This window comes from Haemorhous mexicanus, chromosome 1 (assembly GCF_027477595.1).
Source record: "Haemorhous mexicanus isolate bHaeMex1 chromosome 1, bHaeMex1.pri, whole genome shotgun sequence".
Taxonomy (NCBI): domain Eukaryota; kingdom Metazoa; phylum Chordata; class Aves; order Passeriformes; family Fringillidae; genus Haemorhous; species Haemorhous mexicanus.
Window position 1 is genome coordinate 79,033,801 of NC_082341.1, and position 22,915 is coordinate 79,056,715.

The window sequence follows — 22,915 nt, forward strand, 5'->3', positions numbered from 1 at the left end:
CTAATTGGAAATGTTCTTGTGGAGTAAACCTCTTGTTGTAGAGTTGATTTCATTGTACAGAGAGAAAAAAGAGAAGTACACCATGCTCAGGGACATAAATCTTTTGTTAATCTAGTAAACATTGTCTGAAGTAGAGATTCCCAGGGGCTCTCTCAGCACAACTCACATTGCATATAAGCATTTGACAGAACCCTTGATATTTTTCCACTTGGACCAATTTGTACTAAGATGGAAGAATTAAAGAAGACAAACAGTTCTTTAATCTTTACTTTGCAGGAAAACTGAAATATAAACAACTGACAAAGAAAATGCCATTCTGCTATGCAAAATCCTCCTCTGTGAGTTTAAAATTCAGCATTAGGAGTTAAAAGGCATAAATCAAAGTGTTATATTTCAAACTATGTAAGACATATCTGGAAATAAGGAAGCAGGAACTTCTTTAAGCTTTTACTTCTTTTCAGTTGTTGCCTTACAACTACAGTTTAAAATAGCTAGTTGTGAATGGAAGGCTTTCAGTGATTATTAATATGCAGATGGTTTTCTTCTGATGACACTCTTGCCTCTATTTTTCAGTTGAAGCTTATTGAGTAACATAATGTTTAGCAGGAATAACGGATAATTTGTTGACCATCAAAGCAGCTGAGTATCTTTTGTGTTTCCCAGCTTTTCTTTTAGAAGTAAAAACCTTCTGACTCAAAATAAATATGTATTTTCTTCACTGATGACAAGTACAAAGAGTGATTTCTTCACAATAAAAAGATAGATAATGTTAATAATTTTCAAAGTGGTCCATGCATTTTGTGCCATCATAATGAATTTGTGAATGTGCCTTTCTACAGCATGGTATTGGAACAGCATGCTTATTTTGTGTTTTGGAGAACCTCACTTTTTATATTCTACAGCAATTCCTTATTTTGTGTATTTCTTTCCTAGAAATTATTTAATTGATTCATGTGTTCATAATTCCAGTTATAGATGTGGTGATTTTTTCTGGGATCTCCATTTGGTATACCTGAATATACTTTTAGGTATATCCCTGTAGAGGTAAAAGGAAAGAACTACAATGGAAAGCTTTCCGATCATTTTCAGTTTGGGTTAGTTTTGAGTTCCTTACAAACTCATCAAATTTGTCATTTTACTGTTGGCATTTGCAAACGCTAGCACTGAGGGCTCATTTTATCCCAAAAGGATCATACAATTCTAATTGTTTTTGAGAAATTAAAGTATCAGTAAACATATTCTAGAATCCCAGAATACCCACTACTCTTGTTTTTAGAAATAAATCACTTCAAATAACATTTTGACTTTAAGAAGTTTGGATTCTTGGTGTTTTATATAGACTGAATTATTCCTTTGCTATACAGTGTTATTCTAAGGGTAGGAAGCAATTAATTTTGCCAATGACTACTGTTAATGAAATGTGTAAGACTGTTCTGCTGCTCTATAAAAGCATGCCAAACAGACCCTTTTGCTACTGATTTCTTTTTTTGATTAAGAAAAAAATAAAAAAGGGGTCCACAGTAGTGACTCAGTTTTGTGTTGGTTATTCAGTTAAATCTTCATTGACTCAGATAAGTATATAGTGCATCAACTGAAATGCATTGCTGAAATTTATATGAGCTGAAAAGCTTCAGTTTATTAAATTTCCCTCTTCCAAGCCCCCTTCCATAAAAAATATAAATTATGTGCAAAACTATAATTTCATGAATTTACTAAAAAAGATGAAAAATCTCATCAAGCACCATATGCTTGCTCCTTTTACAAAGAACAAGGAAGATAGTTTCAAAGGCAAGACAAAGACCCAGAAAAAAAAGATACTCCTAGTGTGTGAGAAAACACCATCACCTCTGTATCTTGTGTTTTAAGTTTAAAAAAAAATATGTTTTCTACCATACAAATCTTATTTTCTTTCTATTCAACACTCTATGGTTTTTGAACTGAGAATGAAAACAGGAAAGTAACATCTTGCATCCTATGAATTAAAAATATCTGTCATTCTCTTTCTGCTTTGCTGAGGCTCTATATCAAAATTTCGTAATGACACACTGCAGATATTAAAAAATATTATTCAGGGTAATAGGATAAGGATAAAAATGTATGTCTTCTTAAAATAAGAAAGTTTCCCTTCTGATTTCACATCACAGTGTTACTGCACAATACCTGAGGCTGTTCATTTCTGCATTATCACTTTGTTCTTATTATGCTCCTCAATAAATACATTATGTTCTTAAAGTTGTTTCAAAGGAAAAGAAAAAGCAAATCCACAAAACTCAGTTTATGTAAAAATCACCCTTTCTTATCAAAGAACACATGTTCATTTGGTTATGAACAGGCAATTCTTTAAAGTCAGTTTAGGAACAGTGAGACAGTGGGAAGCCATTTCGTGTTATCTTCTAACATACCAATCTACTTACTGGGTTTTCCTTCCACCCACCCTCCACTGCCATAGCAAAATAAAACTTTACTAAAGGAAGAGTATAATATATTTAATTTATATTTCATAGCACAAGGTGTTATGAACAATGAAAATGCTGAAAATCTCTGCCAAACTTCATCATTTAACTATAAATAATTTAAATACAAGAAAATTAGATAACTTTCTAGCTAAAAATAAACCAAAAAAAATCCAAAGAAAATGTCAATTTTTTTTTGTGGAATAGAGTAATTCTGGACAGACATCTGCCATTGGCACAGTGTGCAGTTTCCTTTCACAGTAAATGATGTTGTCCTTGGGGCCACAGAGGAAAATGTAGGTGGGACTGGATTACCATCATTGCAGTAGGAAATTCTCAGTAGGAATACATCTGGTTTAGTAGTTGTGACAGGGTTTCAAGCAATGCATGCTGTATAATAACAAGGAGAAGGACTAAAACCAAAACCAAAATACCAAAAACCATCGCAGTTACTAGAATATACTTGACTTAGGGAAGTTTTCTAGAATGGATACATACTCAAGAAATCCTAGTTTAAGAAATTAATTATGCTGGGTGGAAAATTACCCTCAACAAAGTAACTGCGTTGCCAGAAAGAGCATATGAGGAATTATGGCAATAACTGGGAGAGGTGAAAACAAAATAGAAGAGTGTAATATTATAGTTTTTATATCTTGTGAAATTTTTATATAATTTTTATGATTTTATGTGTTTTTATTCTACAGCTGCATTCCAATTCCGACAAAGGTGATGGATCGGTCAAATACATTCTTACTGGAGAAGGGGCAGGGACTATATTTATTATTGATGACACAACTGGAGACATCCATTCAACCAAAAGCCTAGATCGAGAGCAGAAGACACACTATGTACTTCATGCCCAAGCTATTGACAGACGGACAAACAAGCCACTCGAGCCTGAATCTGAGTTCATTATCAAAGTGCAGGATATCAACGACAATGCACCGAAATTTACAGATGGACCATACATTGTTACTGTGCCAGAGATGTCTGAAATGGGTAAGGAAAACAAACTGCGCTGTTCAACAGTCTTTTAACAAGTGCAAATGCCACATACTGTTTGTCAAAGTTATCATCACATCATTGAGTGTATGTTAAATGTATTGGAGTTAAAAAGAGATAAGAATAAGACATGAAATACAACCCATATGTTACTTGTGACATTCACAGTAAGAAAACAGTATGCACACACACATGTTGGTTGTAAGAGAAGAGTCACTACTAATCTTGGATGCTTTAACATATATTCTTTGTCAAATTGTCATTTCCATTCTAGAAAAAAAAATGTATTCATATATTCTCATTCAACTGCAAACTTCAAGGCTTTCTCTTAGATTTACATAAGCAGTCTATACAATTCACAGAATTAAACACAGAGGAACAGTAGCTCCCTAGATTAGTTTAAACATATGTTTATTTATCGATTTCCTTATAAAGTGAAATGAAGTTCAAAAAGATACCAATCTTTGGTTTTCCCTGTTATTTAGTTCAGATATTCTTCTATGAGCTGATGAATTATGCAATCAGTTTTTTCATTTAATACTTCTCTGGTGTTGATGTTAGTGTATAACTTTCCTCTAATAGAAGAATTGCCGATAGAATTTTTCAGAAGGACAAAAGTACAGCATTTCTGTGAGTAATATCATAAATCCAGGACAACGCAAACAATACATGTTTGTGTGAATTATTACAGTGAATGCATAGAGCTTCCAGTAAGACTATTCTGGCTCTGTACAAAACCTCTTCAACTGTCTTTGATAATTCACTGTGGCACAAAGCTTTACTGCTAGAGTTGCAGTTAATTTCAGTATCATCTAAGCTTTTATCTCAGTTATCTCCCATTACACTACAAGCTGTCTTAATGAGGAATTAATTTCCTTTACCAGCTGTTTCCAAAAAGTTGTAACTCCATCTTTCTCTTTCTTTGGTTTTCTTTGTCTTTAATGGAAACCATTTTAATTGATTATTTCCTTCACCTTTAGAGGCATTTTATTTTCTGCATTGGCGGAAAGATAATGGAAGAGAGATCAATATTATCTTCAAAATCGAATGTGGCTGATGTAATAATTTTTTGTCTGTATTATATTCATGAAAGTTTTATTTTTCTTTCATCAGCAAAATATTGAGCATTCTTCCATAAATGTTAGTCATAAATCTGCAGTAATCAGAATCTAGTATTACTATTCAACTACTGTCCTGTTTTACAAAGAATGATTTGAATAATCTAGGATGGTATTTTGGGTTGTAAAACAGAGTGGATTATGGTAAACCAATAAAGTTTTACTAGTAAAATAGAGAACTGATGCTTATGTTTTGCATAAAACATTTTGATGTTGATGCTGAAAACCACCACACATTATTACACTAACCAGGAAATCTCAAAATTTTTTAAAATTTCAAATTAGCAAACCAAAACCACTACAATGTTTATAAATAAATAACTTTACTAGTTGTACCTGAAGCAAATCATTAAAATATCTATTCCACAAGGCTTTTGTGTTGTGTGAATAAACCTGAATTTTCAGATCTTAGCATACAGGCATTCTGTTGTAGGTATACATTAGATTTTCATTGAAGATTTATTATCTCTTTTTTCTTTTTTCTCCTATTGATTTGTTTGTATTTTTCACATTCTGAAAGCATTTTTATTGTCTGCAATTTCAGAAAGACTAATTATATTACTGCTTCCACAGGATACATTCTTTGTGTCAAATGATGGAGATACCTCTGTCACTTTTTTTAGTTCCATAATTAGCATAGTTTCTGACATTTAGCTGTGGAGTCTGTACCTAACTGAACTTGTTGATGTTATTCTGTGAATTTCTAAGGAGGTCTCATTCTGAATATTTCTTCTGATTTTTACATTATCATTTAAAGATCTTTCAAATGTATTGTCTCTCTGCAACAGCTCTCATGCTAAGTGGCAATTTCTTTGATCTCCATTATTTTGCTTAGTTTCAGCAGCAGGTTCTTGTTTTTCTCCTCAAGATCCTAGCTGGTATTTCCCCCACAGCTTGAACTGAATCTAGTTGAAAAATCTGTAGGACCTTTATGGCTTGTCTTTTTCAAGTCACTGACAAGTGAGTAGAGAAAAGCTTTGTTAATTTTTTTTGGCAAATATAGTTTTCATTGGCACACAAAATAAACATGCTCTTTATGCTTTATGTACTATTCTGGGAGAGATGAAAGAAAATGTCTATTCCTTGCCTTCAATGAAACTTTTCCATAAAATTTTGCTCAAAAACCAAAATTTACATCTGAAATTATTTTTTCGGTAGTTTGAAAAACTCAGTTACACTAAGATCCCTGTAGTCTGCTTTAAGGTTTATGAAAGTCATCTTTATGTAAATTAAAAGAAAATAAGAATATTTTTCAATCAGGAAAAGACTTCCAGATGTTAATTGTCAGCTGTAAAATGAATGAAAGTCTCCCTGCTAAATTTTTAGTGCTGAGATAGTTTAGAGGTGAGACTAGATGATCTCCTGATGACCTTTCCAACCCTAACAATTCTGTGATTCTCTGATAAGAAGAGTACTCCAAATAAATTCTATTTAAGAAAGTAATAGGCACAGTAGACATTTCTGAGGTCCTTTTGAGAGTATTCCAATGGGAAGTAGTCATAATTTCAGATAATCTAGAAGACAATGTTGTTCATAAATATGATTTTTATTAGAAGGGCCTATTTAACTTCCTGTATTGTGAAATTAAATCACATGTTGTTGACTTGTTAGTGTTTTCAGACAGTACTAAAAACTCCTTTAGTTAGGCAGAGAATCCCTGCATTTATTAAACTTCACCTTCTTATAATTTCATTTAAGATTTTTGTTAAATATTGATCCATTTGAGATTCAATAGTATAGAGAAATAAGAAAAGTAATGCATAAATATTTGCATTCTCAACAGATGTATTTTATGGAACTGCCTCATTAAAAATTAAAAATTTGTCTTCAGAGACACAAATTACAATATTCTCTTTCAGCTTTTCTTTGAGATACAACTTTACAAAATTTTTTCTTGCAAACTATAAATTAAAAAAAAAAAAGAAAAAGAGAGAAAAACCAAATTGAGATATTTTGAAATAAAATACAATTTTCTTACCCAACTGAATAATCTTTTTTTTTCTAATACTAGAAAGAAAAAATGGCATCACATACAAAGTGGTATTCAGAGCATACAGACATGTTTTATAGCTCTTTATAAAGCATTAACTAAGAAAACAGAATGCCCAAAATGTAAGCTCTGAAATGTAGCTGGAAAGCATATGAAATGCTAGTTGTACTCTGAATAAGCAGAGACTCAATTGGGGGAAAAATGTCATTTTTATTTTCTAACTGGACTGACAAAACTCTTTCATAGCAAAACTTACTTGACAGGAACTTTCACAGTAAATTAGTAAAGGAAGAATAGAAGGTATGGGTCTGATGTTCATATCTCTCCTGCGGTGTCCAGAGAAATTAGATCTTTATCTTTTGTAGCTGATTACTTTTTTTTTTTTTTTACTTTTCAACATTTAAAATAGCAAGAGGACACTACTGTGTTATTCTCTATCTAAATCCTTAATGAAACCTAGCTCAACCACAAAAACTTATGCTGCATCCAAATGATATATATGTATCCAGAACTCTGATTTGCCTGTCATGAAGATGAGCCTGAATGATACTAATTTTGAAAGGAGCAGTTGGAAGACAAAAGTACCCTTTTTGCCTTTTTTTTATTTTGCAAGGCATTCCAATCTACAGCTTTCACAAGCTGCCTTTCCTAGGTGCTCAGCAAATGAGGCAAGAATCGGGCAAAAGGCTGGTATGGGGATATCTTATAAAATGCTGAGTGTGCTGGTATGAGATAGTGAAGAAGCTAAGCTTCTGAAGTGCTACATTGCACTGAATGAGAGTTTTAGAGGTAGGGTGGGAGGTTGAGTTAAAATTAAGGAGTCTAAGTGTTCTTTTAGGTAGAAAGAGAACACTATGCCACTGTTCGATACTAAATTGCTATTATCAGGTGTTTCTTATGAGAGAGATACAATTGTATTAGAAAATCACTGTGGCTATTTTTGGATGCAATTGCATTCCATCCATGGTAAAATGACCAGCTGGCTGCTTATGTCAGGTGCTGCCTTTCACTGGTTCTGTTTCTCTTCTCTCACATCAAAGAGTTATACAAGCACTAAGATTCTTTTAAAATAAGGAGAGAGAAGAAAGTCTTCAAAGAAGAAGAGAATTACGAAAACACTGAAATAGACAAAATACTCTTATCAAGTTCAAGACCTATCTTGATTTTCTAGAATTCTGGGGAAAAGTGCTAATGGAAACTCACACTGTTGGTAACTGTTTTCCTGGAAAAAGGGAAAACTATAGACAAAAAGGTACTGAGGTTGCCCAGCATTCTGGATAATAAACTCTGGTAGGTGACTGACTATACCAGTTGAATGGATATGCTTTTGTTTTATGCAACTGCAAAATAAAATAAAATCATTCTGCATCCTAACCTATTAATCTTCAGTGATCCCACAAGGATGAACCATACAAGCTCCTCTCAAGCTAGAAATTATTTGCAAACTGGGCTACACAAATACATCATTACAGCATTTCAATGTCATGGGCTAGCAGGGGGAAATGTCTATTCCTGGAAGTGACCTCCTTTTCTATGTTTTCATAGCAAATAAATAGGCCTGAACTGATTTCTAGAACATTTTAAGAAAAAAATAGACAAACTTTCATTCACATTTATTTACCTTTCCACATGAACACAAACACAGTAGTTTAGTTATCTATAACATTAACATCTCAATGATTGTGACCATACAACTAGCTCCAGCTTGATTCTATTACAATATTCCACTTCAAAGTCATCCAAGTATCCTTATACTTGGTTTGTTAATACATTTATCTGTGAGACTGTATACACTTGGGCTTTTCAGAGACCAGAAAACACTGTATTTAAGTATGCAGAACATTTGCATAAAGTTTTACTAAGTCTCCAGTAGAGATACAAGCAGCAGCTCTTGGTGTTCAATGTAGCTTGTTGAAAGTGAACTAAGAGTTTCTCAGAGGATAGAAACCAAATCTGTGAAGGTTTGCTGCTTAGTTTGCTGGACCTGAAGTGAGACTCCATGGCTTTACATACTTCTAAATCAGGAATATACTGAGGGTGTGCACATTAACAAATGTGTTTGTGCAATAGAAATTGATCTAAGAGGCTGAATTACTGGAACTGAGAAACTGATGTCTATGCCATATGCATTTGTGAAATCTTATTTTAGGTTTGCTCTTGCCTGGTCTCTGAGACTACGTGCTTATTAGCAGTCAGAATAAATCAGATGTGCTGCTAAAGCACATCTCCTGGTTTAGTTGAGTCTGAAGAAATCTAGTCTGAGTCTTTATTAACTCACAATCTTACACTTACTGATTTCTTACGGGAAGTGTTTGGCACTAACAGCAAAGATTCATCATTACATGCCTTGAAAAATACACTAAAATGAAAAAGTCACTCGTGTCCGTCTGTGCAGTACTTACGCATTTTCTTAAAAGGGTTACTCATAACTTATCCCACCTAGTGATATGCTAGAAACTGTGATTTTATTCTTCTAGTGGTTTTTATTACTAACATAAAAAATAATTGTCTTTTGAACTCATCTTTCTAATTTGCATTCCCAACAAGGTTCTAGAAGTTATTTCATTTTCACATTTTTGATGCCTTCCAATAGCTAGATTTTTTTATTCATTTAGCAACTTTTATTCATTTGGGGGCATTTATACAAGTTCTTTTTAATACTTCAACATTAATTTGTATTGTGGTTAAAGATAATCCTGAAGTCCATACATCTGTGTTATTTAGAAGTCAATATATCCCATGTTTGGGATCTATGTGTGTGAACATATGTAAATATGCATGCTACGTAGTTACTATTTGTATTTACATCTCTGTAATTTCTGTTTAGGTTTGTATGTCTGTAATCAATTTACACATACACATACAAAGACAATTTTTTTTCAAATTAGTGTAACTATTTCTCCATTAAAAATTATATGGTGATAACATGTTATTAATCTCTCCGTTTTAGAATGTGAAGATTTTAGAGGCTTTTTAAAATGTATTTGAAAATATTTGTTCGAAAATTTTATTTATTGCAAGGTAATATTTATTTTCCTGTATATACAGGTACATCTGTTCTACAGGTGACAGCCACAGATGCAGATGACCCCACATATGGAAACAGTGCCAGAGTAGTGTACAGTATTCTTCAGGGACAGCCATATTTCTCTGTTGACCCCAAAACAGGTGGGTATTTTATATTTCTGTTGAAATGATTTATCTATTATGTTTCAGTTAATTCAGTCTGGTAGGTGAAATGCAATGTACAATGCAGATATGTGGACTTTTTTTTCTTAGTGTTTTTTTAGGCTGCTGCTTACTTTAGCACTATGAAATTTATAAGTTTCTATGTTTTGCTGAGTACTAAAATGAGCCTGCTGTGTACAGAATTAATTCTGCATCATGTCATTATCTGAACCATTCAGCCAAGCTGCAATAGCACTCTTTCATCTTTTCAAGCCTCTATTTAGGAAGTGACTCAAGTATGCCTAACACATGATTTTCAATGCTTTGTTTTGTCTGAAGGATAGGCTTGGGAGGGATATTGGGTGTGTGCTTCAACACATGAACACACGTGCCAATATAAATTATTAAAATTTGTGTTTTTTATTAAACTGCAGGACTGCCATTTAACTGAAAATTCATTCTATGATTTGAGAACTAGAATGAACAGAAATATTTATGCTTAAACTCTATGCATCACCCTTTTTTTTTTTTTTTTTCCTTTTCCACAAAGTGTAAGTCATGTATAATGTATCCAAAATGTTTTTTTTTAAGAGAGGAAAAATCTCTTTTGGGGATGGGAGTTCTTATTAGTTTGTGATTTTTTTGAAGAGCATTGTTATGATAATGATATTAGCGTGATTATACATTTTAAGTGTGTATTTGAAGTCCTCAATAATTGGCAAATATAATTTAGGAGAGTATATTTTTATTTAATACTTTATCTGTTTTTCCCTGCCTATACCAAAGCTTTAATACTGAGGGGAAAAAATAAAACACACTGAACAGTGTGGTTTTCCCTAATTAACTGTAGGAAATAATAAAGACTTTTTAAATATGCTGAAGTGAAATAACTATAGTGTAAAAGTTTCCATTTTGCTGTTTTTGCACTCAAGTTTCTTGCCTTGTGTACATTGGTCTCTGTGGTACCTGGAGATGTACCCTGGTTTCACTACAAGGGAAGTGTATCTGTGCCATCTCAGAGAGCTTTGAGGTTCGTGCTTCTTTGATTAGGAGACCAAACTCCATGACCCTCAGAGGAGGGTCTGTTTCAGCCTAAAATTTTCTATAAATTTGGGGGGGTCATGTTAGAAAGGCCTGGAATGGCAAATCTGTGGTGCAGTCCTCACATTCCCCTTACCCTTAGAAATATAACTAGGTCATATTTCTAAAGCTATTAAGGCACTCTGAAGCAAGAACTTGCATTTTTTATTTTTATAATGGTTTACAACTTGTAGTCTAGAGCTGCTATTCAGTAAGTGAAGAATCAAAATGGATATTCTCTGTATCAAATCTGTATCACACAGGAAATGGTATTGTTATAATGAAACAACAGATGGTAGTGTGTTTTCCCTCCTCAAGCCTTAGGCTTTGACAGGGATTTAATAACACTTTATGAACTTATACTCTTTTTGATATTTGTCTAGAACATGAAAATTATTCTGATAACATAGTTTATGAAAAAGTGAATATGAGATAAATAGTGCAACAGTGAAAAAAGCAGGAGGAATATTTTGCTTTTATGACTTGCCTTTCTATAATTGTAGAATAGCAGTTAATTTAATTTAGTATGATGAAATGGGAAGAACAATCACGGAAAAGATGGGAAAGTCTTGATGAATAATGTTTTTCAGTATAAAATTTCACTTTGAATTTTTGGGGTTTAAGACTCATTTTTTAAAACATCACTCTTCTATATTTGTAAGCTTTTCTGACCTTTTTTCCCTAATACCTCAATTGTTCAATTCCAGCTAAACTATACTTTATCTGGAAGTCTTCTGAATTTACACTTACATGCACAAATTTCCTTTACAACAAAGGAGGTCCAAAAGTGGCAAAGAGAAAGGTCCTGACATTCATGACTGAACGTTGTTCATGTAGCCTAAGGATCTGGTATCATGATCAATAAAGTTTCTTGAAGCTATCAGAAATAGATATCAAGCTCTAGTGTGAATACTCATCTTAAAAAGTCTGCTACTTCTAGCTTTGTACTGCCTATACTTGGTTTTAAACAACATAACGTCTGAAGACTTTAAAGTTATGGATTTTTAGAAGCTTAGTTGGGAATATTTTAAGTAAGATTGTAGAATAAGGCTATAGAATTCATACATTTCAAGTATAATGAGGAAACAGCACCAAATTACAAACTCTAGAGCAGGAAAAAATTGTGTTTTTGGCAGAAGAGCTTTGTCAGCTTATCTGATAAAAGGCTCTTCTCCACTCACTCAAAGTGGGGCAGAGGAGCAGTGCAGGGAGAGTAAAACACCCTGCCCTTAAATAGACCAGAGTCTGAGCTCTCCTGGGGTTGGCCCAGGACAGCCTCAGCCCTATGGGCCAGGGCTGAAACCCATCATGAGCAATCAAAAGGAGACACTGCCCTGATCACCCTTCCAGCTGAGAAAGCCACTGCTTACAGGGCTATGGGACACATTATGGGATGCAGATAATGGGAATCATGCAGGCTTACTCTTGGATATCTAGAGGAAGGACCATAGACAGGAAAAGGGATGATTGAGATGGAGTGGGAGAGAAAAGCAAGAGAGAATGGAGAGGTAAGAGGATAAAAGGGACCAGCCATATGCAAACAGGCTTTTCTCAGCACTATTATCTGGCCATGCCCTGCCCTGGATCAGCAGTCTGTTCTGTGTTTTATTATGCTCCATTTCAAATTCCATTTCCTGAGTAAAAGGTCTCTCTTGCATGCATGTGTTAGTGGAGCTTTAAGTGCTAGCAGCTGGAGCAGGACAATGAGTTAAGGGGTCTGGTGTGTGTCCAGCGTCAGCAAACTGGAAAATGCAGACTGTAAGTGTATTACACGGGTTTCTATGCCAGTATGGCGTTACTACAGGGTCAGCAAGCTGGATGAGTTAGTGTTTTGGGTGATGGATATCCATTTGGCCAAATGTCCAGACCAGAAAGCTCAGGAATCAGCTGTTGGAGGAACCAAGACCAGTCTAGAGCAACTGTGTGGTATGTGATTTGATAGTCCTGTTTGTGGTGGTGCATCTCTGTGCATGAGGCAAGGGGAGACCAGGGAGCCAGGAGCCAGTTGGATGGCATTGGGAACTGAGGACCCAAGGGGTCCAGGTACTGCTACTGGATGTACTTGGTGTGTAAGGCTGTGGGGGATCAATAAGTGTAGAGTGGAGATGTGGGACTATGTCCAGGATAAAAAGGGAATGGGTAACTGGAGCTGGAGGGCAGCTGAAGGCCCCAGAGTTGGAAGTCCAGATGGCACCAAGTGCAAGGTGTTGGCTACTGGATAGACCAAGTGTGGCAAATTACAGGAGCAATCTGTGCTGAGTTTGTGACTATATTTCTAATTCTAAATCATCCTTCCTTCTGGTCAGCTGGAGGAGAATGAGGCAGTTTGTGCTGTTTGTGTTTGAGTGCTGAGCCGTCCCATTTGCGTGTCGCCCGCTGCGTGTTGCATCTGTGTGTGTGCCTTGTGGGAACAGCGCTTGACCTCACATTGCTTCTAAATCATGGATTAAAAATAGGAAGGTGCAGCAACACCATCTCCATCAGGCTACCAACAATCTAGCTTATCAGTTGATTTGCTCTAAGACCTGTGCTTTGTTTTGTTTTCCCCTGGAGAAAAATTGTGAATTCTCTGCAGAGAAATTTGCTGAAACTATGTAATTTTGGCCGTGAATGTCAAAACTACTTTAAATGCATAACCTAAAGTTTTAAGACTTTCAAAATCCTTTGATATTGAATGGCTTTCTATGAATTGCTCTGTATTTGTGTTTATTAATTACTTTTGGTAATTAGCTGTGGAGTGTAATAGTAGCTAGTTATGTAATTAATAATTACCTTCAATAGCCTCTAGTGTTTACTATTTGTTTTCCTCCCCAACTGCAGCAAAACACTCTGCTGAAATTTTATAAATAATAATGTACTAATAATTAGGGTAAAAGAGAGGGAAGAAGTCAATGTCTAGATCTTAGGTATATTTGCAAAGATTATGCATATAAGATTGCATGTTTTCTTAAACCAAAATATTCAGGGAACCCTAGAAAACATGAAATGCTTATATTTTTAGAGTATCATTAATTTCTCTGTAAAGACAAAATAAAAAGTGAAGTTTTTAATTAACAAGGAGCAAATAATTTATTCAGATACTTTGTGCTTTAATTTGGTTTTCCCTTCTCCTACTCCCACCTTTTCACATATGCATGCCTTCCACTACCTGTCTTCAAACTTTGAGCATCTTTTGAAATGCCTAAATATACATGAAGTCCTTTCCAGTGAGTTTGAACTCCGAATTCAATATTCCAGCTTTCCCAAACCATGAGGTCTTTTGATCCATAAACTTGATCTAGGATTGATCCTTGCTTGTTCTTTGCTGATGTCAAGCACGAATCGTTAAACAGCAGCAGCCAACATTTGACTGGCAACCCAGCCCCAGGAGCTCTTTGGTTTTCTGAGGAAAATTCAAGTTAGACTATGTGCTTTCGTTGCAGCTATAGCAGCACACTTTCTATTGCTACATGCTTTGGAATTGAAAGTGAAACCTGTAATCCAATTCCACTGCTTACATGGTAAATCCTGTCTGGAGTGTGTCAGTTCCACACAGCTCTTTGCAGGTACATCTGTCTTTCTGAACCACATGTACAGAGTGAAGCAATGTGTAGGGCATATGCCTTTTCAAATCAGCAGTTCTGCTGCAACTGTTATAAAATAATGGATAAAACCTTTATTCTTTGCAGTTTTGAATTTAAGTGTAGACGTTGGCAGGACAGAAAACTCATTTTGTCGTTGAATTGAATGTGGAAAAAGCCTCAGATATTTCTATTTGTATTCATAATGTTCTGCTGCTGCAGCAACAATATTTCAAAGATCTTAGTAATGTATAAAATTGTTTGTTTGTTTGTTTTGTTTTACTTTAAGATGTTAAATAGTAAAGAAATATGTATTTCTATTTATCAAAGGATGTCACTGCAAATTAGTCTGTGGTAATCATGAAGTGTGAGACAAGTGTCAATCTCCTTCTGCTTTCTATCTTCACAAGATATGAACAATAGCTTCAAGGATGCCTACAAGAAATTACCTACTCACTGATTATCTAGTTTGGTTCCTGACTGGGAGCACAATACAAATGCAAATAAGTACAGTCAATGGCTGAAAAGATGCTTCCAAACACAGAGATGAGCCTGATAAACACCAATTACCCACCCACCCACCAATTACCCCCTGGAAGTTCCAGACTTTTGTCCACATCTGTGCTATTCTTATGCATTTTTTTAAAGTTCTTGGCCATTTATAAGGAAATGGCAGGTTTTGTGGCATTATAATAATTAGAGTGTAATTTTAAAGTTCCATGTGTAGTCTCTGCAAAACAAGAAAAATATATTGTTTATCAACTTATCTGCAAGTTTAATACTGCTAAATAAGCCTGACTACTTAAAAATATAATTAATTAATATTTTAAAATAAAGTTATTTTAGTGGTGAGATATCAATTATTAATTTAATGAGTTAAGCCTACTGCATCTCCTTAAATTAGACAAGATAATTTGTATAAAGCCAAATTGAATAAACTTTCCAGTTCAAAAAAGAAGAGCACTATTTTCATGTTTTAGTAGAACAGGCTGGCACGTTATTCCAGATAAGAATCTACAGTCCTAATTGAAATAATGATAAGATATTCCATGACCCTATGTCCCTGCATACATAGAAAATCATATCACTTAAGAAAATAATTTCAGAAATCAATTTCTGCCACTTTCTTGAACAAGCATCCCTATTTTTTCTATGAAGAATTCTTACTTATTTAGTTTAAATATCTTAGTGACATATCTTTGATGAGAGTGTTTACTGGGGTTAGTGATTCCCTGCTGAAATGCAGGCTAGTTCATATTGGACTGTTAAGTGAATATGAAAATGAAGAGTGTTTAGCTATCTCATTGCTTTCTGCTCAGAGGCTCCAATAATTTTTAAACGACCTTACAGTGCTATAGCATTATCTTACATAAATTGAATGCTTCTGCTCTGAAGGAATATCTTATGACAACCCCCAAAAACCACAACTAAGGCACCACAGCCAGTTCCCAGGCTCCTGTAGAAGTCTTATAGCGAACTTAACCTCATCTATCTACAGAGTTGCAGATGGGCTTTTAAACTGGAACTGGACACCAAGTGTGTAAAGGACAACAAAGTGGGTGAAGGGCCTATGAGGAGCTGAGGGAGATGAGGTTGTCCTATCTGGACAAAAGGAGGCTCGGAAGAAATCTGATTGCTCTCTACAACTGCCCGAAAGGAGGTAGAATGTAGCATGGTGGTGGTCTGTCTCTCCTCACAAGTTACCAGTCACAGGACAAGAGAAAATGGCCACAAAGGGGCCAGGCAGGGTTTGGGTTAGATATTAGGAAAAAAATCTTCACCAAAAGAGTTGTCAAGCATAAAATTTTGCTAATGACACATTCTGCTTGAGCTAGATGAAGAAATACCTGTGATTAAATTTCAGAATTTTACATGTGCTTGCATTGCAGAACACTTATTTATAGTTTTTGGTGAAAACTCCAACTTCATTATAGGTGATTGGTTTCTACTCAGTATCAAGGGGAGGTCACAGTGATGAATCAGTTTGAAAGTTTAGTTTTGTAATGAATTATACATTTTTCTAAAAGGGTGTAGGATTAAAATAACATGATTTTGTGCATAGGTACTGAAATTTTGTCTTGAAGTTCTAATAACTGTATTTCGTATTCAGGTTTTCATAGGTTTTATTTCCCTCAAGAAATTTCTGAAATGTTGTAACAGAAATACATCTCTAGATCTTTCCCAATGTCTGCACTTCATTGACAAGAGGATCACTAGGAGTTCAAACTCAAAATTTGAAAGTCTTACATTGCTTTTCTAATTCCACGAGGTACTGTACAGTGCACTCCTTCATTCCTACAGGAACAGAAATATGTGCATCATCTAAAAATATTGTCATGAACACTTGTTTGAGAGTGTAATTTGTCAGCTCTCAGCTAAGAGTAAATATTGTAATGTCTTTTGCTTTCAATTTAAAGTAAATATTGGATTTTCTACACCTACAGTTCTGACACTTTATAAAAAACTTCTCTGAACAATGGACTTAATTCTCACAGTTTTCTTTTGTGTTCAAAATATTGATATACTCTTACTGTTTTCCCAAGAGCCATTTGAAGAATAAGTCAGGACATCTGACAGCAAATCAAACTGCTGCTTCCTTTAGGTTTCTGGGGACAACATTTTGATACAGTTAGAGACTTTGGTACAACTAAAAACCTTGTTACTTAGACCTTGTTTTCCATTATCATGAAAACAATGCAGAAAGTCCTTTGCCAATCAAAAGTGTACAGAGAGGAGGGGAAGAATGTTCTGTTCAACCTAGCTCAGTTTCTCTTCGGGTGATGACATTTGGTATATCATCCCTCCTATATATACTTGTGCAATCTTTGGTATCCACCTCCAAGAAACTTTGTGGAGCAGTCTTTGCATGGTACAAGATGGATTGGTCACTCATCAGGAACAGTGTTCTGGCACTGTATTTTCTTTGTTTGATATCTACCAACACTTTCTGTACCAACATCAAACATATAGTTAAAAAGGACAGGCATAGGAGGCAGACAAGCTGGGAAAAAAAGATTGCCCGATGTTCTAACCTTGTTTTTCTTCTCCTGTGAGATGAACCATGTGTTTTGGAGATTGAAATCAGAAGTAGGGAAGAAACTATTCCTTGGTTTCTCCTCTCTTGCTTGATTCTGTGTTACTCTTTCCCCATCTGGTGATGTGAACAACTACCCTGGAACATCTTTGCTGCTCTTCAGCCACAAGTTTTTCTCAAATTAAAACCAAAATGACACCTCCCCCACAAAAAAAAAAAAACAATGAAACAAAACAAAGCCCCCCCCTCCCAAAAAAAACCCAACCACTTGTGTTTCTATAGCCATTAATTGTCAATTGGCAATTTCCCAGATTAAAATATCATCTTGGCTTCCTAACCACGATTACAGTACTGTGTTCCTTTTGTTGGTAGATATGCTTTTATTTATATATGTATATATTTTTAATCTTTCATCTGTAAATACACAAAAATATTTTTCCACTTAAAACATGATATCTTAATCTGGGCTAAGCCTAATAAACAGCTCAGCCACACACAGCCTCTTACTCTCTCCCCACACAATGCAATGGGAGAGAGAAAAGGAGTTATGGAAGTGAGATAAAGACATTTTTATAGGGAAGGTAAAAGTCATGTACACAAGCAAAGGAAAGCAAGGAGTTCATTCACCACTTTCCATGGACAGGCAGTAGTTCAGCTCTCCGCAGGAAAGCAGAGCTCCACCACATATTACAGTGACCAGGGACAACAAGTGCCCTTTCTTTCTGCTTCTTCTCCTACTTTTCTTGCTGATTGTGATTTCATGTGATATGGGATGTCCCTTGGATCTAGCTATGTTCCTTCTGAGCTCCTTGTGAACCCCAAGCCTAGTCAATGGTAGAGTGGTGTGAGAAGCAGAAAAGTCCATGCTGCTGTAAGCACTCCTTGACAAGGCTAAAACATCCCTGTGTCACCAGCACTGTTTGTGTTACAAATCCAAAACGGCCCCATACAAGCTGCTGTGGAGAAAATTATCTATCCCAATCAAGACCAGCACACAGAGGAAGCAGTGTTTTTATTTGTGTTATCAAACTGAAAGTCCTGAACTGAAAGCAGTGAGACATCCATGATCATGTAGAATAGATTCTGTCACCACATCCTTTACAGCCTTTCTGTTAGATATAAAATTGCTCTCTGACCACTATTTATAGTCTTTGCTTTTACTTTCTATTAGACATGGGGAAAGGTTCCTAATCTTAATGTTAGCTAGGCTTGGCTTTTCATACTTCCAGACATTCACATCTTTTCAAAGGTATTGAAGGCTGTAAGGAGTTTGCTCTATTTTAAAGATCTAAAATACCACGCTGTATCTATTAGAAAAAGTTAAAGATCTTGATATGAGGAAAACATTACATTGTAATTGCATGTAAAATGACTGTTTCTCTAGAGTAGTACTATTTTATAAGCATGCGTTTATCTCCGTGTCTTTGAACTTTACACAAGGGAGATTTGAAGGAATAATTTAAGTTCTCTGTTTTTAAACATAGAAGGCTTATTCATCCAAACAAAGTATGAAAATTACATGTGTGATAAAATGTGCTTAACTTTAGGAAAAGGGAACAAATAAGATTTCACCCTAAAGCAAATAATACATTACTATAATTTTTATCTCATCTGGGATGAGAATCAGGACACTGACTGAGAATAATAATGCACTAGACTGTTAAAAGGCTCTGCCCCAGTCCACTTGTTGACAATACTTTCACAGTCCAGTCTTAATGGCTGTGAAGTAAGGCAGTGACTTTATTGTCTTTAATTCAAGTAACGGGTGTCCTTTTTCTAGACAAGGGGTTATTACTTACATCTCTAGTTCTAGCAGAAAGAATCACCAAGGCATTGAAAAGAATTCTCCCCACACACACCCTTAAAATTTTGGCTAGGGAAATGACATGAAGATACAGAACCAGGCATTAAGTTAAGACCAGGGGCATCCTAATTCATACTTATCTCTCCATCTTGATCCACTTTTCCCTTTTCCATTTTAATTTTCCCTTTCATAAACTGTTACGGATATTGCTGTAGTTTAGGATAATAATTTCAGAAATGCAGTTAAAGGTGACAATGAAACTTTGTAGTGGCAGTGAACATGAGGCAAAGTGTCATTGAGGTTCCATTCCAGGGACTGTTATGTATTTATTTGGTAATGTTAAAATGGTTGGTGATACACTGGTTAAATATATTTTTATGCACCTAATTTCTTGTAGTTCTGATTTGTATTGTTTTAGATTTTTAGTTTATTTGTTGGAGTTTCTTCAGATATACTGTGTTGATAATGTTATTGCTTTAATAATAAGCTTCAGTGAGTTTACATTTTTGCCTTTCATATTTTGATATTTTATACTAATTTACTTTGGAGTGGACAAGACCAGTAGTGGTAGACATGTGAAAAGGAAATTATAAATATAGAACCTATTGAGGATACTGTTTTCTTTTATATAATTTTTATTAATAGGTTTATTTTATTTTGTAATTTTTATAAATCCTGTAGTTTAAAAACATAGCTACTCTCAAAATTAATGAATAATCTACATTAAGTCAAAAAATATGTATGCGTCTGGTTTCCCATCAGTCCCATCTCTTAGAAAAATGCACACATTTTCAGTTACAATTTGAATAAATGTGTCTGATAACATCTTGCCTTGTAATAACCATACAGAACAAAAAACTAGTATGATTACAATGATTTGCCAAAGAATATATATAAAGAAAATGCTCCTCAAGAAATCTTAACCAGCAAAAATAATCTGTCTGCAGTTGAGATGCCTCTCAAGAAAAACTGAACAAAAACTTTATAAAATTAACAAAACCTCCATATTTATTGACCATCTACATGAAAATAGAAGTACAGCATGTATATAAACCAATTTTACAGCAGTTTTACAGTGATAACCATCAAGATGATATTTGGGGACTGTTATAATTCAGTTCATATCTGATGAGAAAGGGAAAAAGAAATTACTTTCAGAAAACACCAAGAAACTTGTGATCTACCCAGGAAATTAAACATTTTCCAGTTGTGTCTTCTCTATTTGCATTTTTTTCTTTTGAATATTCAACTTTGCTGCCTTCCCACCATCAGTGCCTGCGTGAGTGGGGAATGCGAAGTCGTGCAATAAATTTAGTCCATTTCCCTTGGTGGTGTCCATCTTTTCTCAACGTGCTCTGGAGTGTGTTTTCATTCCTTTGCCAACTATGTCAAGCCCAGGAGCAGCAGCAGCAGCAGAAGCAGTACAAATAGGCTTTCCCTGGTCTCTAAGACTGAAGATGGGCTCTGATCAAACACCGTAACCAGCAAATTCACTTATTTGTAACTGCCTTTATGAGTTGCCATCATATTTCTAAATTTAAAATTTAGGAGAGACTATAACCAGACTTCCTGTGACTCTGTAACTGTATTTCCAGTAGAGGATTCTGTTTAATTTTTCTACTTATCTTTGCTTACACCTACATACTGTGACTTGATTTTTGAATGATAGTAAGAGTTAGTTGTTTTGTTTGGTTTTTTTAAGATATAGATTAGTCACCATGTGCCAGCCTGGCTGAGGTGGTCTGTCCCTGTCCCCAGGTCCTTGACCCCGAGGAGGTGCCAAGGCCTGGGCCTGGGGCTGCTCCAGTGCCCCTGACTGGGGTTGGAACAGGCTGTGGCTGCCAGGCCCTGCCATCACCATCCTAGGACCCCCTGTCACCCGGCCCCTAGAAGCTGCCAGCCCCTCTGGTGCCCTGACAGTGTTGCAAGTGCTGCTTGTCAACAAACTTTTGTAAGGACAAATTTTCGTAAGGTGGATGTTTTTCTTCACATTTTAAAAACAATTTTTAAAATCCATCCCTCAGTCAAAAAAACAAAAAAAACCCCAACAAAGCAACAAAAACCCAGAGCTTTTCAAATTTGCAGTCAGTATATTCCTTATGCAATATTTTAAGCATTAGGTAAAGCCCCTGAAAATTCTCACGCTAGAAGAGGCAGAAGCAGATCTGTGTTCACTACCCATTGCAGAGGAGTGAAGTCCTGTCTGCAGTCTATAGATTAGGTCCCTAAGGATGTATTTATTTTTTTCTTTTCACATAGTTTTGTCTTGTTTTTCTCGTGGTACACTCTTCAGGACTAAAGCATGAAAATTTTTATAAGATTTATGACCATGATTCAATATTAAAGTACTCTAAAGTTGCTGATCCTCTTTCTATTTCCTTAGCTGGACCTTTCCATCCTATTTCCTTATCTAATTCTCAGTATTTCTGTTACACAGTATTTTCAAAACATACCTGTGATGTTTTCATGGAAAGATTCAACTCTATCTGTAACACTAGGAAAGGTGCAAGAATAGAAACCTGTCTGGAATTTGGTGGAGCCCTTGCAGTCCCAGAAGCAGGTATAGGTATCATGGGATAAATCCTAAGGGAAACGGGTAGATTAAATGAGATTTTATTCTCTCCCAAACTGTTCTTTCAAGAAATACATTTTAGATCAATAGATTGCATCTAAAAGTGTCCAAACAGAAAATGCAACAATTCCCTGTATATCTAACCATCATGTGAGTTAGACTTCACTTTACTTGAATTGAAGTTGAAAATACAATGAGGGGCTTCAAAATCAAAGGCTGTTTCTCCCTCAGAAATTTCTCTTATGATGAGGTTTTCTCTATTTTCTTTGTCTTCAACTTGAAATGGCAGCAGTGGGTATCACAGCTTAGAACTTTTCACTTCAATGGATGTCCCAAGTCTAGGCTTTAATCCAATTATTGCCAGTTCTGAATAAAAGTTATTTTCATAGCAAACTGGATCTTTAAAAATCATCTGTAAAAATAACTGCATCAGTGAAAAAACATACAAGTGTTTTTATTTGTGTAATCCCTTGCATTTGCAAAAATGTTTTTCTGTGCTTTAAAGAGGAATCCTTCATTTTCAAAGTAGACATCTTTATGGCAAATTACTGGTTTGCTTTGCCCTTTTGTAGAGAATAAAAAAAGAATACTGCTTTAAATTAGGCAAATTAAACAAAGCTTTAAGTTTTTAAACACAACTTTGCACTCCTATATAATCATGCTTCTGGATTTTTCCTCATAATCCTCTGTTTTAGTTAGTAGGTTATTTGTTTCAGGTCTGATACTGTCTCCAAGAGATTCTCAATAATCCTGATAATATATATTAACTACTACATTTTCTGATTCTGAAAAAAAAAATGATGTAAAATATTTTTTTAAAAGTACTCAAATTTTTTCTTTTAACCCCAGATTTGTGTAGTGCAGTACATTGTCCAAGAGTTTCAAAATGCTCTGGTAAACAGTTGCAATGTATGCTGAGCTCTTAGAAATAATACAACACATTAAAAAATGTAATAACACATATTACACCATCTTCTTGTTCAGCTAATATCCCATTAATTCAAGAAACAGTGAGTAATATGTAATATGAAGCACTTGTAGTACAAATTAATTTGACTTGTGTTACAGTTTTTAAAGTTCTTTTTCTTTACATAGGTTTTGAATAGTCATCATTCTAGTAAATTCTGCATTTCT

At 35.0% G+C, this 22,915-nt stretch overlaps 1 protein-coding gene across 2 annotated transcripts in view; it reads left to right on the top strand.

The window, feature by feature from the left end:
• Positions 1–22,915, top strand: part of CDH18 (cadherin 18) — a 157,730-nt gene that overhangs the window by 30,227 nt on the left and 104,588 nt on the right. For both annotated transcript variants that reach the window (XM_059851799.1, XM_059851890.1), the window contains exons 2-3: positions 3,158–3,452; positions 9,612–9,731. In XM_059851799.1, coding sequence (XP_059707782.1) covers positions 3,158–3,452; positions 9,612–9,731 — 415 coding nt within the window. The remainder of the gene's footprint in view (positions 1–3,157; positions 3,453–9,611; positions 9,732–22,915) is intronic.